This window comes from Crocodylus porosus, unplaced genomic scaffold (assembly GCF_001723895.1).
Source record: "Crocodylus porosus isolate Cpor-Errol unplaced genomic scaffold, CroPor_comp1, whole genome shotgun sequence".
Taxonomy (NCBI): Eukaryota; Metazoa; Chordata; order Crocodylia; family Crocodylidae; genus Crocodylus; species Crocodylus porosus.
In genome coordinates, this window is record NW_017728915.1 from 2,241,183 (window position 1) to 2,257,163 (window position 15,981).

General features: G+C 47.8%; 1 protein-coding gene across 2 annotated transcripts in view; it reads left to right on the top strand.

Annotated features, from left to right (window-relative positions):
* The window catches only part of EDC4 (enhancer of mRNA decapping 4), a 63,894-nt gene that overhangs the window by 28,315 nt on the left and 19,598 nt on the right, over positions 1-15,981 (top strand). For both annotated transcript variants that reach the window (XM_019535524.1, XM_019535526.1), the window contains exons 9-18: positions 39-122; positions 719-814; positions 2,850-2,952; positions 4,340-4,520; positions 7,554-7,626; positions 8,247-8,338; positions 8,798-8,994; positions 11,124-11,212; positions 12,062-12,221; positions 13,989-14,452. In XM_019535524.1, coding sequence (XP_019391069.1) covers positions 39-122; positions 719-814; positions 2,850-2,952; positions 4,340-4,520; positions 7,554-7,626; positions 8,247-8,338; positions 8,798-8,994; positions 11,124-11,212; positions 12,062-12,221; positions 13,989-14,452 — 1,539 coding nt within the window. The remainder of the gene's footprint in view (positions 1-38; positions 123-718; positions 815-2,849; positions 2,953-4,339; positions 4,521-7,553; positions 7,627-8,246; positions 8,339-8,797; positions 8,995-11,123; positions 11,213-12,061; positions 12,222-13,988; positions 14,453-15,981) is intronic.

Sequence of the window (15,981 nt, forward strand, 5' to 3'; positions counted from 1 at the left end):
TTTGTGTGCTTTTCACCTTTTCTCTGCTTTTCTCTTAGATGCCTCCATGAATGGAAGCCTCATGATGGGAAGCCTCTTTCCTGCCTGCTCTTCTGTGACAATCATAAAAAACAAGACCCAGAGTAAGTCTGAATCCTGAACTGCAGCATGTAGCCAAGTCTCTTAACTCTAGCTTTTAAGAAGAATCCTTATAACTGCATGTATATGTTGTACTTAGTGATTGTGTCTTTAAAGGTACTGTCTTGTTAGCAACAAAGTCTCCATTTCTTATGATGAGAGCATAATTGCAGCTCTGTGGGGCAGCCTGAAGTTGTTCTATTCCTATGTATACTTTGGTTAATCTATAAAATACAGTTCTACCCCGCCTTCTTTGTCTTTCTGTTCATGGATATGGCGAACTTGTCAGTGAAAATACTTCTGGATGGAATGGCATCCTTTAGGCTTCTGGTATTTGCCAGTCTGTTCTGCCTCATCGCATCTTAAGTTTCGTTCCTGGTTCATAAGAGCAACTCACTTCTGCCTCTTTTTTACTTCTCTGATGAGAGGAGGCCCCAGAATGTGAGGGTCTAATCTGCTTATGAAGTAGAAACTTCCTTGGGAGTGTGGAACAAAATTGGCCAAGTACATGAACTGTTTCCTTGCAAGGAAGTCCTTACAGGGAGGACTAGACCTGCTTTTAAAGAGCAGTCCTCTAGATTTACCTGTCTTGTGCCTGCAGGGTTCCTTTCTGGAGATTTCTCATCACAGGTGCAGATCAGAATCGGGAACTGAAGATGTGGTGCACTGTGTCTTGGACCTGTCTGCAGACTGTCCGGTGAGTAATTATCTACTTGGCTTAGCAAGCAGGTCTCGGAGGCAGGGGTTGGTTTGAAACTGCTGCAGAGCAAATTAAAATTCAACTCTTTGAGGATCCTGGGAGTAATAACCATACATGAGAAGAGGTTGTCTATGGTGTTTAATGCAGTACATATATATTGCTTTGTTGGGGTCCGACTAGTTTTACTTGCTTGTTATCTTTGCTCTGGTCTACCTGTACATCCTCAAGGATGGGGAAAGGTTTCTGGATCCTTCTGTGAGAAATACTTGCTGTTCACTTCACTAAGGATGATTACAGTTCCAGGATTTCTTTCCCTTATTTTGCTGCCTTAAAGTGCTGGTGTGTTACTAGGCTGGCAGGGATGTACACAGGCTGACCTGAAGGGCAATGCATCATTGAAGAGAAGTTGCTACCCAATCTAAAATCTGTCCTGCTTCATCCTCTCACATTCTCTTTCTTTCTGCTGAGGGATTACAGACTGTGAGACTAGCTCTTGTGGATGAATACATTTCACAAGAGCCATCTCTGGAGTTTCCCTTCCATGACCCACAGTGAAGTGCATTCTGGGTTTGTGTTATATTGGTATATACCCACCCTTCTGTGAACATCTGTTAGGAAACTATAAGTCAGTGTATCAAAGGTTTAAATTCTCAGGGTTAACAAAATAGGTCAGGGGCAAGCAAAAAAAGCCCACAGGCCACTCTCAGCTAGAGTGCCAGGAGCACCAGGTGGAGGCATGGAGCTGGTCCAGCCTAATGGCATGGGACTTCCCATGGCTCCTGGCATTCTAGTGCACTACTTGGCTGGGCTGGCTCCGTGCTGTGTTGATCCCAGCCTTGCAGAGGGGAACCGCATGCTGCCAGGGCAGACTGGGCTGGTTCTATGCTGTGTGGGTCCTGGCCTTACAGCCAGGAACCACACAGTGTAGTATGGAGCCAGCCCAGCCTGGCCAATCCCTTTGCAGCAGCATGTGGTCCCTGGCTACAAGGCCAGGGCCAGCACAGGGCTGGCCCAACCCGGCAATGTGCAGTTCCCCTCTGCTTGGTCAGGACCCATGTGGCATGGAGCCAGCCTGTCCCCTTCATGCTGTGTCACATGGGTCCCAGCCATGCAGCAGGGAAGTGTGTGCTGCTGAGGGGATGGGCTGGGCCAGCTCTTATGCCGTACTGCATGGGTCCTGGCCTTGCAGCCAGGAACCACATGCTGCTGAGAGGGGATGGGACACATCCACACACATACCCACCCTTCCCCACACACCCCACCCAGCATACCCACACCCTCACACCCCCTCCCCAGCTCCCTAGTCCCCACAAGAACCTCCTTTTCCCCCCACACAATGGGGAGCTCATTTCAGTGCTCAAAGAGAAATCACCCTCATGTAGTGGGAACACCCTACTATCAACATCCACATACTCCCCAACCACACATCCCCCCCCACATATGCCGTCTTACCCGCCTATGCACAGTATACAATTGTAAGACTGTATTTTAACTAATATGCAATCATTTCTATATGCACTCTGCGATCATGCCCAAATCAGGGCAAAAATCTTTTTTTTAAATAAAATTAAAATGTGTTATAGTAGATGTTTGATATATTTTTTTTAAGCATATGATTTGGGTTTTTTTCTTGTTCCAAGATGGCAGCCCCTCTCTCCTCCCAAAAAGAGTACTTCCAGGGCAAGGGGAGGGACATCTGGTGGCAAAGGTCGGGGTGGGGGAGTTAGGGGTGGGATTTCCAGTCCCAGGATGGTGCTTAAGGGGCCCTCGACAGCTCGCCAAAATTTGTTAAGTGACCCTCCAGCCAAAATAGTTGCCTGCCCCTGGAGTAGGTCTTGTTCCTGCAAATGAACCTCTTGTCTGTAGCCTTTCTAAGTATTTCTAGGGGATTCATTGTTTTGGTGTCTGTATGGTGTAATATCTGGCCAACTTGTTAAATCAGTACTTTGTTCAACTAATGTAGTTAGAAGGTGGTATCTTCCTGTTGTAATGATTGCTCTCACTTTCTGTGTATTCCCTCTTGTGCATTCAGGTTTTCCTCTGATATCTTCAGTTCCATGAGCATTCTTCCAAGTTTGAAGGTCTGCCTGGATCTCTCTGCTGAATACCTGATACTGAGTGATGTGCAGAGAAAAGTACGTGGTTCTTACTCTATTGGCTACTTCAGCTATAGTAGACAGGAAGAAGAGATTAAATCGTGCACAGCTGCTGTGTCAGGGTTACCTGCACTCATTGCTGAAATGTATTCAAAGGCTGATGCAAACAGTTTCATTGCAAGGTAAAGAATAGTGACAGTTTTGCTGCTTGGCTCTTGAGGAGCCTTGTGCAAGGCATAGAATTCCTCCCAGAACGCCCAGCTGGCAACCGGGCTCTTAGAGATGAGATGGCTGATGTGGTACATTCTGTCATGTACTGTGGTGGTGGGAAGCATCTTTTCAGGTTTAACCACTTGTTTTCAGTGAAGCCACAGAGAGCAATACCAAGTGACCAGGCTCTTGGCAGTTTTACTGCTAATTAGGAACAAACGCTCTGCTTCTGCTTTGAAGGCCCTGTTCTTGGTGTTGTACAGGTAATGGTGGCATATTTGATTTCCAATGTATAAGTCATGCCCAGTCTTAATTTCATAGCAGGAGTAAAGGATCTCTGTGTCAAGATGTGCTGTGTTTGGACAGAATCCTCAGATGCACGCCATCCATTTTATTGCAGGGGGCAGGCGTGTCTCAGTTGAGGCTACATGGAGTTTTTAAAGTCAGTTAAAATTTATCGCTAAGTAATGTGAGGTAGGGGTTCTGCGCTGGCAGCTTAGTAGGAGCCTATGGATAATCAGCACAAACGTGGCATTATGACACCATGCTGAGTGTCAAACACCTAGACTTGTAGATTAATATTGATGCTGATCATGTGAAAACTACAGATCCCAGTTTTCATTGCTCTTCTTGGATCTAAAGAACCTGTTTGTTTCAAGCAAGTTGAGCATGACATGCTGGAGTGCAGTGTCTGAGGCATATCTGTCTATTAAAGGTAAGGGTAACAGTGGCTTGTGAAGAACTCCTAAGGAGCGCTCTTGATTCTTTCTAGATTCAAATAGCCGAGGTAGACTTTGTACCATGTTACCTATCGCTTAAAGTGCTTTTGGGGTTACTAGCAGGACAGACTTCCCATACTTGCCAGTTTGCTGTGCAAAGTCCCAGTGACTTAGACTGGCTCCTGATTTTCTGCTTTCACAGCAGAAGAGCCCATAATATAATCAAATTCAAAAGGGATTTGGACAAATTTGTGGAGGACTGGCCCACTGGTAAGTGCTGTATACAATAGCTAGGACTGCAGCCTTAGGATTAAGACTTTCTAGGCCTGTGAATGCTGGAAACCATAAGGGGAGAGGGGCAGGAGATAAATTAGTCTGGATAGGCCCTGCTTAAATACTTTCCCCCTTAACATCTGCTCTATGCTACTGAAAGAGACAGGACACTCGGGTAGATGAACCTGCAATCGCATCCCATATGGCTTTTTTTATATTCTTAGGTCTTGTATGTGATGGAGCTGATGCAGAACCAGGAAGAAGGTAAAGCCTACTTCAGCTCCATTTCAGAGTTCCTCCTCACCCACCCAGTCCTGAGCTTTGGCATCCAGGCAGTGAGTCGCTGCCGGCTAAGACACACTGAGGTCCTTCCAGCTGAAGAGGAAAATGACTCCCTTAGTGTAGGTGAGTAACAAAGGGCAGTCTCTTCCTTTTGAGACCGGTCGCTCTTTAGTGGCAGTGACTCTGCTATATTTTCTGTCCGGGGGTGGAAAGGGGGGAGAGTTTCCAAAACTCTTGCCACAGCTGAGACATTTATGGGAACTCCACTGAGTAGGATTTTGGTGGTAAAGAACACTACAGACCTGCCAAAAAGTGCACGTATTGGAGAGGAAGGGCTGGACACGTGGTTAGGCTGTGGATTCCTGAGTGGGTTCTGTGGGTGCCCCTTTGGAATATGCCCTATCTCATTAAAGTCTGAAGAAGGAGCTCCTGCCCAAGTAGTGTGGTGTGAAGTTGCATAAATCAGGGAGAGCATCTGGAGGTGGTATGAATGTGTCTTTAATGCGCACTTGTCTCGGTGAAGCATGTGTCACTAACATCTGAGGTCCGAAGAGGAACCCAAGGGAATGCCCAGTCCAAGAGCTGGTCTGCCCCTCCCTACCTGTGCTACTTGAGGGTTGCAGGGGCATGAGGCGAGTATAAAACATGCCAGGATTACAGGTACTTATGCAACAGGGTGAGGTGCAGTGCCTTAGAGGAAGCTGTTGTCCCCTCCCTGTCTGAACTGTGAATGGAGAGAGACAGGTTCCCCAAAGAGGGGCCCTGCAGCAATCAGGGAAGCAAGGAACTTGTCCTCTAGAGCAGGAAGGAAAATGCCGTCTCTGGGGTTGTCATTCTGAGGGCTGTTTTCAAGGGGGTTTTTTGTTTTTTGGGGGTGTTTTTTGTAGACACCCATGCTCATTTCAGATGTGCAGAGTCCTGTGAGGAACTAACCCCTGCTCCTTTTTTTTATCAATGCATGTGGCAGGTTTATTTTTCTTCTTACTGCTGCCTCTTATTTGTCAAAGCTAAAAAGATGGCTTTAATGATACTAACAGACTGCCTAAGAAAGCCACGGCAGTAGGAGACAGCCAGTGAATTTGTGTAATAAACGGCTGATGAGTTTCCTTCCATTTATTCCAATAGCAAACTCAGTGCCTTACATCAGCAGCAGCTTACACTGCTTCCCGAATGAGGAGTATATTGTTATCCTCTTATCCTGCTATAAACTGAGGCAAGGGTGAGGGGAATGACTTGCAGAAGCCAAAGAGCTATCGAGGGCAGAGCTAACAGCAGAAGCCTGGGATTTCTGAATCCCTTTCTGGTGTCCAAATAGTAGGACCTTGGTGTCAGCAGTCTGCCCCATCCCACCTTCCATGTGCTAAGTCACAGAAGGTCTTTCTGGCAGTGACTGCTGTAGGGATGTAAATGGTTAAACAATAATTATATTTATATTGTTTACTGCTACTGTTTATTGTTTAGTGACCTCCAGCAGGAACACCCTGGCCCCTTACGTCTTCACCATGCAACTGGTGCTGCATGGGTCCCAGGCCGCTGATGGGAAGCTGCAGGTTGGAGACAGCAGGCATAGCCAAGCTATTGGGGTGCTGTCCAGCTGTGGAGCCACAGCTTCCCCTTGTCCCCATGCACAGGGGCTCAGGCTGGGGCTGCAGGTGGAGCCAGGCTTGAGGACCTCTTCTGTGCCCAGATCCCACTGCCATGGTGAGGGAGGGACAGAAGTGCCAGGCCTCCCCACAAGTGTTGGGCAAGGCCTTCCTGCCACAAGAGCAAAACTCCAAGACCCTACAGTGAGTCTCCCTACCCTCCCACTGTGTTGGGGCCCTGGCAGGACAGCGGGCTCCCTGCATTTCCTGCCGCAACCCAGATCTAGAAGGATCCTCCATGTTACCGAGCTGGGCCCTCCCCAGCTTGCCTGAGGGGAAGGGGGTCCAGTCTCAGTGAGGTGGACTTCCATGGGCGTGCTGCCTGTTTTCCCCTCCTTTCTGTGGTGCTGGGGGCATGCAGGGCTTGGCCCAGCTCTGAGGTGGGGCTGAGCGTGCAGCTGGCTTGGGCTGAGTAGGCGCTGTGGCAGCTGGAGAAGGTAGTGCTGGGTGTAAGGGGTTGCTGCTGGCCTCTCTGCAGTGTGGCCCCAGGGTATTCCTGACGGGCTGTGGTGCAGCAGCTCCAGACTGGGAGGGTGCTGTTGCAGCCTTAATGCTGCCCCCAACATACATACTGTATGTGCAGTGGGTTAATCATTTAACCAATCTAATTAGAGAAGGTTAAACAGATACTCTTAAAAAGTGATATTTATATCCCTGGACTGGTGATTATCTTGGAAGTGCTTGGGCAGATCTTTTTTTTTTTTTAAAATGTCTTTGGCTTTCCTCAGAGCTAAACTGTATGAAGCCTTGGGTGGTTGTTAGCTGGGTGGTTGTTAGCAGCAGTTACTGCTGGGAAGTTGTTGGCAAGACTCAAGAGTTGTCATTGACTTTTTAAGGCCTGCTGTCAAAGATAGCCTGAGCAGGGTGCGGGACCTGGGGCAAATCAGCCTGTGCATGGCCCCATCCCCAGACGCAAGGAAGCCAGCAGTGGATTTGATGGTGGGGTAGCAGTGGCCTGACGTACTGGATTTGGCAGTGGATTTAGTGGAAAACGGGGTGCCAAGTGGCTAGACGTGAAGCTGGTGGCCACACAAAGTTGCCGCGCCGCTCTGCAGGGCTCCCCAGAGCACAGGGCCTGGGGCGGCCCTGCCTGCTGTATTCAGGTCTGACCTCCTGCATAGGACAGGTTAGGGAGTGATTCCCTGTTTTTCCTGTCTCAGCCCCTCACTTCTCATTAAGTAAGCTGACCTCTTTGAACTGAGCTGGGTTGTTTTTCTAAGCTTGCTACTTGGAGCATGGGTCTGACTTTCAATAGCTAAGCAAATATACTTACCAGTCTCTGTTCTTACCTCTCTTTACCCAGCAATGAGGTTAAGGTTTCTGGACTTGTTTAAATAGGTATAGAGCATTGGAGTGAAATGAGGAGAGGGTCAGAGAGACTTCAGCTCAGTGGGTTGATATGCTCCAGTAGTGGGGCAGTGATTGGTCTGCACTTGTGTAGGTCTGTTGTGCTAGTTGTGGCTGAGGAGATGAATTTCAGTTATTTTTTTTTTCTTTTCTGTCCTTTTCCCAGAAGGGGCTCAGGGTGCTGGGGCTGTTGAATCTGCAGCAGGCGTGCTGATCAAGCTCTTCTGTGTCCACACCAAGTGAGTACCCCTAGGTATTACTATGGATAGCTGTCCTTCTTGATCCCATTCTTGCATATATACACTTTCCTTCTTTCCTGCAGTGACCTGGAAGAGTAACTTGAAAAATCTGAGTGTCACTTGTTGCTACTTAATTGCAGCTGGGGCATAATTAATGACTGTTAATGCATGTACTGCAAGCTCTGCTGCTTAATCTGAAACTTGCTTGGAAGAATAGAGGATTCTAGTTTTTTTGTGTGTGCTTAAGTACTCTGAGCACAGGAGGCTGTCTTGCTGGGCTGTGTGGGGGACTAGCAGTAGGTTTTTTTGTGCTTCTCTATGTGCCATCAAGAGCTGTGGAATTTTTCATAGGGTGTAAGTGTGAATACTTCTACGTTTGACCACTTCTAATGGCTTGGGGGGCCAGAACTTGCTGACCTAGCTTGCATCCAGACAGCTTGGTATTTTGGATGGTAGAGTACACAGGAAGGGGCCTTCAGCTCGATAAGGGGCAAGACTGACTACAGAACTCCTGCTTGGCCCTTCATAGGCAGAAGATACTAAAGTATATTCCACTAAGCCCTCCAAGACCTTTACAGTTCTCTGGCAATACATAAACTAAGGATGTCTGAATATTTCAGGGCCCTTCAGGATGTACAGATCCGATTCCAGCCTCTTCATAGCCCAGATATGGCTGCATCAATACCCTCCCATGGCTCCCATGAAGATTTTGGTGAGTGTGTTTGGGCAGGGGTTGTAGCCAGAGCTGTATTGTGCTTTGAATATTTTTTGTCAGCATATGCTTGGCATTGCTGTGTGTGGCTCTGTGCACTGCAGGATGATGTTGCAAAGGAAGCTTGCTGGGCTTCTGGAACCCTTTCTTCATAAATTCTGAACTTAGGTATAAGGAGTCTGATTGGTTATAAAAAAATCTCAGCAGAGTATGGAACTGCTACATGAATAGCATGTTGAGTTCTGAGGGATAATGCTTTTCTTCCATAATCTTGAATGATCCAGCTGGGTTTTGCTTGTGTCCTTGACTATAAGTAGGCCATGGGCTTTCTTGGTTCTTTTAATGTAGCCCAGAATGGACAGCAATGGTATAAGCCCATGCTTTGGAAGAATAAAGCTCTCCTAGTCTGAACTTCATGGAAGCTGTCTAATAACGTTTTTATTTTTCCGGTCTCTGCAGCATTTCCAGACCACTTGGCTGACCTGGGCACGGAAGGGCTGGGATCAGAGAAGGGATCCATACATGGTTCCCAGTCTGACTTACGGCGCATTTCAGACCTACCTGTGCCTGCAGACTTCCTCTCTCTCTCAAATGATGCCAAACCCAAGCTAATGACCCCAGATGCATTCATGACCCCGAGCACATCTCTTCAGCAGGTAACCAGGAGCAGGGTATAGTCTTGCAATATATTATTAGGTAAATTCCTCCCAAGCTTAGATGATTCCAACAGTCTGAATAAAATACAAAGCACAGGGAGTGCCTATTGCTAGAGCTTCTGAAAATCCAGCCTTTGCATCACCCTTTTTAGGTGGAGATGTAGTATCTCCACCAAGAAGTCTCTGCTCTCAGTTCTGTGGGCGCCAGGTTTGCTTGGCAAAAAGATGTGGGAAGTCATTTTTAGTAATTGCTTTTCAGCTTTGGAACTCCTCCATCTTCCCCTCCCCATCTTGAGGCCCACTGGACCCCAAGTCTAGAAATTGTAGGAATCTCTGTAAGAGTTTATTTGGGCAGGCTTTTAGCAGATAGGCTTGTTTGGGGGTGTTTGTTTGAAAAATGTTTTATTTATATTATCTGGTTTTATTGACCTGCTTTTATTTTAAGCTTTCTGGGCAGAGCAGCAGAGAAATCAAGTAAATAGGTTGATTCCAAGAGACTTCCTGCATGGGCCTTTAGGGTGAGGGAAACTCCTGCCCAGCCATGGCAGGGGAGAGATGCCACTTTTATGGGGCATGTGCAAGTTGTGCTGCTGCCTCTGTCACTACACCCCCATCCCCTGTGTCACCACTGTACAGGTGAAGCCCTGTGGCTCTGCAGCCTCTAGGTTACTGTTCCCTGCCTTTGCATATTTTATTTGGAGAGATTGACATAACTATGGTGGCAAAAGGCTTTTGTTGTCATATGCTGTGTCTCCAGCAGGGGGCTCTGCTAATCAATAGATGTCATTGAACTGGGTGGACAGAAAGATGTGTTCTTACCTCTTAGTTATTACTTAGCTTTGGAGGCAAGGGCACCCTTCAGTGCTTCTGCACTGTGACTTGTTCATCTCGGAAGTGGCTTAGATATATTTTCTTGAACTTGTCTGTACTGCCACTAGCTGAGCAGAGGGGAGACACCAGGCATTCCGATGTGCGTGGCATTCTGCTGATCACCAAGCTGCTGAGTTTTATTAGGTGCTGGAGAACTTGCACCATGTCACAGCAAGCTTTAGTGTGTGTTGGAGACACAAGTGTGTTTTTTACATGTCTCCATTTTCTAAATGGCTGACAGCTAGGGCCTGATGTGTCACTCCCTGACATCTTTGAAGTACACATGGGCCTAGGTAATTGAAGTGTGTGCTAGAGAGCACAGCTGTAAGTTAGGAAACAGCTGCTATGTTAATTTCGTTTTCTGCTGGGCAAACTGATCCAGGTTTTGCTGGATCTGAGACATCCCTAGTGTAGAACTGCTTCTTGGAACCTGCCGCCAATCTGCATTGCTGGCAGACATATTTTAAACAAGCCCTGCCACACTCTAGTATTTAGCATAGCTGGGAGATGGATAAGGGTAGTAGCAGATTAGACTGAGCACTTTCTAAGTTTGGGTAAGCATAGCTCTCATTCTCAGACTTCTCCAGAAATACCTGTGTATGGGAGCTTTGCTGTGGCAATGGGAAGGAACAGACCCTTTGGCTTCCCTTCAGTGCTTCGTTGCATGCAGAATGAGTGTCTCTGCTGAAGGCACCTTTTGCTTGTGGAGTGTTTATAGAGATGGCCCCATTGAATCTTAGTGTGCTGATCTGTTTTGGTGGCAGATTATGCTGCTCTATTGATACAAAACTCTGTGAGGAGTGAACTGTACAGAATTCCCTACAGAAGGCTCTGGAGATGCTTTCTAGGCTGCTGTCCACGCAGCGTAAGCTCTGTCTATACTGTGAGTCCTCAGTCTCACTACCAAGAAAATAAATCCCTGCCTAGCTACTACTCTGCATGCATCATCCCCAGAATTGAGGTGACAGGGATGCCCCAAGCTGCTGCTCTTGAGCCTGGTGTCAGGGATGCTTCTCAGAGCATTTTTACCACCATCCTTCTCAGGAGGATGTACAGAGCAGCAGATGCAGGTCTTGACTGGTGCTGCAGGCACTAGTATGATATAGCAGCTATAAAAATCCAGTACATTTCCCTGTTCGCAGTATGCTGTTGTATCCTGGAAGCTCTTTAGTGGGACTGTAGAGCCCAGCCTTATTCACCTGAAGGCTAATAGCAGAGTTCCTGCCAATGCACTGAGTCGCATATGTGTTTTGCCCTAGATCACCGTGTCACCTGGTAGCAGCGTTAGTTCCCTGACTGCAGTCACAGCCATGAGCAGTACTTCTGTCAATGATGCTGCCATGTCCAGGTAAGCAGAGTGCAGAGTCCTATATCCTTCCCAGTGGAACTGGCCCCCACCTGCATGGAAGGGCAAGAAGGAAGGAGCCTGAAGCCAGAATTAGAAATAATTTGGATTCCCAAGTTGCCTGTAGTGGTCATCTGTTTGCATGAATCTCTGAGGCAGCTCTGAGTGAGCCTGCCTTCATGCCAAGGGTCCCAAGAGACAAGGAGTGGTGCAGTGACATAGTGTTCTGCTTCCTGCCTCAGAGGAACTCTCCCGCCGCACCGCAGCTCAGTTGCTTTCTGTGCTTCTCCCAAGGGGATGGCACTGTTTACGAGGAAGGGAAGGCTGGAGGCACCAAAGGACAGAGAGGAATTACTGACAGATGGAGGGGAAGAAAATGGCATGAATAAAGAGACCCTTACTTGGTTTGAATGTTGGGCAAAAGCTTCCTAGTGGTGAGGTGTATTAGGCTTCAGAACTAGTTGGTGGAAACCTTATTGCTTAGGCTGGGAGAGAGGAGCACAGGGACTAGCTTGGCTGTTCTTATTCTCCTCTTACCTCTGCACCCTGCAGAAGATGAACTAGAGAATTTGGACGGTCTCTTCCAAATCCGACCATGAAGTTCTAGCATTATCTGTAGTGAAGCACAAGGCTTTCACAGTCCTCTTAATGTAGAAAGGTTGGCTGGGTTGGTAAGGTCTTGGGAGGAACCCTAGAGCTGTGCTAGGATTTGAGGAACTTTAGGAGACACTCTGACTAGGATCTTGCATTAACCCCAGCATAGAGGAGATACAAGTTCCTTAGTTCAAGTGTTCTGCACAGTCTTGCCTTATGAAATAAGTTTGGTTCTTGACTCATTCCCACTTCTTCCAGCCACAGGCCATCTGAAGACCTGACCTTGAACCCAAAGATGCAGTTGGATACCAGTATCACACTGAGCAGCAGTGGTAGCAGCCTCCAGACCAGTCCCAGAAACCATTCTGTTCTTATCCCTGGACTCCCTGACAAACTGACCGCCAAGGCACCTGTCCCGGTAAGGCTCTGAGCTCTGTGTGCAACTTCCTCTTGGGCATATGGTAGCTCTTCCTCTTTTTTTCCTCATTCCTCTGGCAGCTGGGATGCAGTCGATCTCCTCTATATCTGACCCTGGCTCTTTTGGGTGGGAAGCAGACTTGGATCATATCCTTGGCTGGAAGGTGCTGTTGGTCACAGCATTACAAAGACAGCAAGGCAGCAAGAACTTGGAAAACCATCAAGCGTAGCTGTGAAATGCTAGTGCAGCATTATTCCTGTCCTGTCATCACCAGAGAGAGCCAGGTTGCTGATTGCCAGGAAGTGCCCCAGGTAGTGTACGCTATCACTGAGTCCCTTAGAAGACTCTGGCTCCTTTGGCATCCAGTTTATATCTAAAGCTGAGTGGAATAGTGCGAGGTCTGCTCCTGCCTGTCTTTGGCGGTCTGTCTACTCTAAAGCATTTATCTTCCTGCCTATATTTGAAAAATCCAGTAAAATGGGTTATAATTTGAAGCCCAAGATCAGAGTAGTCTTTCAGTTCTGGAGAGCATCAATGTTGTAACAACAGTTGTTGTAATATCTTGACTGAAATGAATTCAAGTTGAGTAGTCCTTTAATTTGTACATATTCCCTGTCTAGTGGGAGGCTTGAAATCTTGGACCCAGTACTGCGTTTCTTTACATTTCACTCACCTGAGCGACCTCCCAGTATCAGTTAGATTGGTTATGTGAGTAGGGTCAGATGCAAACCCATTAGCCAGTAAATGTTCTTTCTGACAGAGTTAAGATGATACAAAGGACAGACTCCTGCTTTACATCTACTTCTGTGATACTGGGCTGAAGCAGAATGGGAGCAAGATACAATCTTAGCTGTTATCAGAGCTGGCCTTAAGGGTAGACAATGTGGATAACTGCCCAGGGTGCTGTGGTCAAGAGGTGCCACACACTGCAGCACTCAACCCTGCCCCCCCCCACCAAGTCAGGAGCACTGCTGCAGGCAGAGGCGCAGAACGCAATCAGCAGGGATGCGGAGCTGCCCACACTAACCAGCCTGGGAGCCCAACACCCCCTCCCCACCCCCCCCAAATCTCCAGCTGCTGCTTAGGAGGAGCCAGGCCAGGTCAAGCAGTGTGGGCGGTTCTGCCTCCCCACTGGACTGCACTATATTCACCTCTGCCCCACCTGAGTCTTGCTAAGTGGTGGTGAGGGGCAAAATATAAGTTTGCTCAGGGTGCCATTTTCCCTAGGGCTGGCTCTGGCAGTAGGGACCTTCTTCCCCATCTGCCTGACTCCTGAACAGCTCTCTCCTAGAAAGCTACAGCAGTATTGTGAGTAGAACCCCCTGCGTGGCTCTTCCCTCCCATTCCAGAAGATGGGTTGATGTTGCTGTGGTACCAGTCCCAGTGGCTATTGTGGAGCTTTGAGGGTTCCCGAAAAGGCTTGTTTGTCTTTGGCTAGGAACAGATGCTGCGTTTGTCTCTGGATAAGTTGTGCCTGTGTTTGTCCCAGAACAAAAATATTCCAGGATTGGTGTGTACATGCATTGCTCTTGTAATCACCGTTTAGTGAGCAGCTGACTGCAATGCTGCTTTTCTGTCATTGATTCTGTGATGCAACCTCAGGATATCTGTACAGATGAAGTTCCACAAGATAAATTGTGACTACCTCTCATCTAGGAAACTTGTTTTTAGGATTTACCCCAGGATAAGTGCAACATCTGTTTTTGTAGCCTTTAAGTCTTTGGGTCTCTCTGTTATGAAGAAGATTGGCTTGTTTGTTTTGGTCAGGTTGCACCTGGAAACCCACCTCTCTCTCTAGAGCTGAAGGAAGTGGAGCCCCTTGTGGTACCCCAGGCTTCTCCCACCCGTGAACGCTCCCCAGATGTAATTTCTTCAGCCTCCACTGCTATGTCTCAAGATATCCCAGAGATTGCCTCGGAGACCCTGCAGCGCAGCTTTGCAGCAGCCCCAACTGGGCTCCCTGCAGAGGTACTGGAGGCCAACCACCATGCAGACAGCATGGCATCAGCTGCTTCGGCCTTGCACTTGCTGTCTCCAAGAAACAGGCACAATTCCGAGCACAGTCACCACTCCCTGGACATGGCCCCTGTGGAGGTGGACAGACTGAACACTCCCTCATTGCTGGAGACTGCTTTAACTCAGGAAAATGCTTCTTCTGACAGTGTTGTGAGCCAGCCATGGCCAGCAGCTCCTGACATCACCAGAGAAACCAGGAACAGCATGGCAGACAGGTAAGGAGCAGGATGTGTCTTGCTATCCTTTTACGTGGTGGCATTTTCTTGATATTGCCCAGTGGGTGTTTTGGCAGTCACCTAGTGTTTCAGGGTCAGACAAGGAATGCTCTTTACCATCCTTCATTTGCTTTCAGAGCCCTGATGATTCATTTCCCCATCATGCATACTGACTTCATAGGCATTGCTTTTTTTCCCCTGACATGGGCCAGCTTTAATGAACATCTCTGGTCTACAGGAAATTCCAAAATGGCAGCATGGACTCTACTTTTCTCTTCCACAGCAGCTCAAAGGGTCTCAGTTCACCAGGGTGGCAGTACTGCACACTCACCTTGAGAATTAAGCGGGTGTCTTTCCATCTTGTGTATCATCACTAGAAATAAAGGCTGTGTAGGGCAAGTTGTGTCTCTGGTGGCCTCTGTGCAGCCCCTGTAGGGCGAACAGATCGTAGCCTGGTAAATAATTCTGATAGTGCACCAGATAAGTCTCTGTCTTGTGAGCAAATCCACAAGATGAGGATGAGGTGTGTTTAATCAGGTCCCAGAAAGGAATCCTTTAAGCTCAGGTAGCTGCTTTTGGTTTGCTGCAGGTCTGGGTCCTTCAACATGGCTGGAGCAAAAGTTCTGACTTTTTCCCCCAAACCTCTGCCTAACAGGGGATCTCTGCATCTGAAGGCTGGCCCTGTACACTTCATCCTTCTGAGAGAGATCAGCAGGTTTAAGCCTGTAACTCCTTGCTGTGACCAACACTCCTAAGGCTCAGAGGAAGGGAGGTTGATTGGAGCATGGCAGTGCTTCTGCTGGTACTTAGGCCCCTGGTAGACATTACACTTAAAATACAATTAGCCAGTAATTGCATTTTAAATAGTAACCCAGCCATGTGTTCAGGACAATAATGGCACAATAAAATAGGAAGCAAGCCACAAAATTATTCAACAAAATGTGTGTGATGATTGACCATCAAGACTTAAATTGAACATGAGGCAGGGTCACCACCATGTTGCATGAAAGGGCTCTGGGACCACCCCCAATGCAGTCCCAAGGCTGGAACCCACAATCAGCTGTCTGTCCCAGGAGCTGCACTGGTTCACAGGGCTCCCAGCTTTCTATTTGACAGTGCATAGGGATCTCTTTGCACTGGCAAGTAGTAGTGGCTTGATTGTGATAGTGTCTTGCCATGCACCTGGCACAGCAGGAGCATGATTGTTGGTTCAGGGAACCAATCCCATTGCACCATTAAGCGTGAACATCTTCCAGGGACCTTGGAAAACACAGGGGTTTCTACTTAAGGGTAGAGGGTCTTGCTTTTCTGATTGCCAGTTTTTAGGGTCAGGAAGGAATTTTTCCACTAGGTCAGAATGGCCCAGACAGTAGGCCTTTCTTTGTAGTATAAGGCTTGGTCTTTTATTCTAAGATCTTCTGAGCTTGTATTAACCAACTGCTTCCCTGTTGCTTCAATGTGAGAGAAGTGGCAGCACTATGAAGCATTCTTGGTGTTTTGGATTTTGTTCTTTGTAGTTGTGCGTGAGG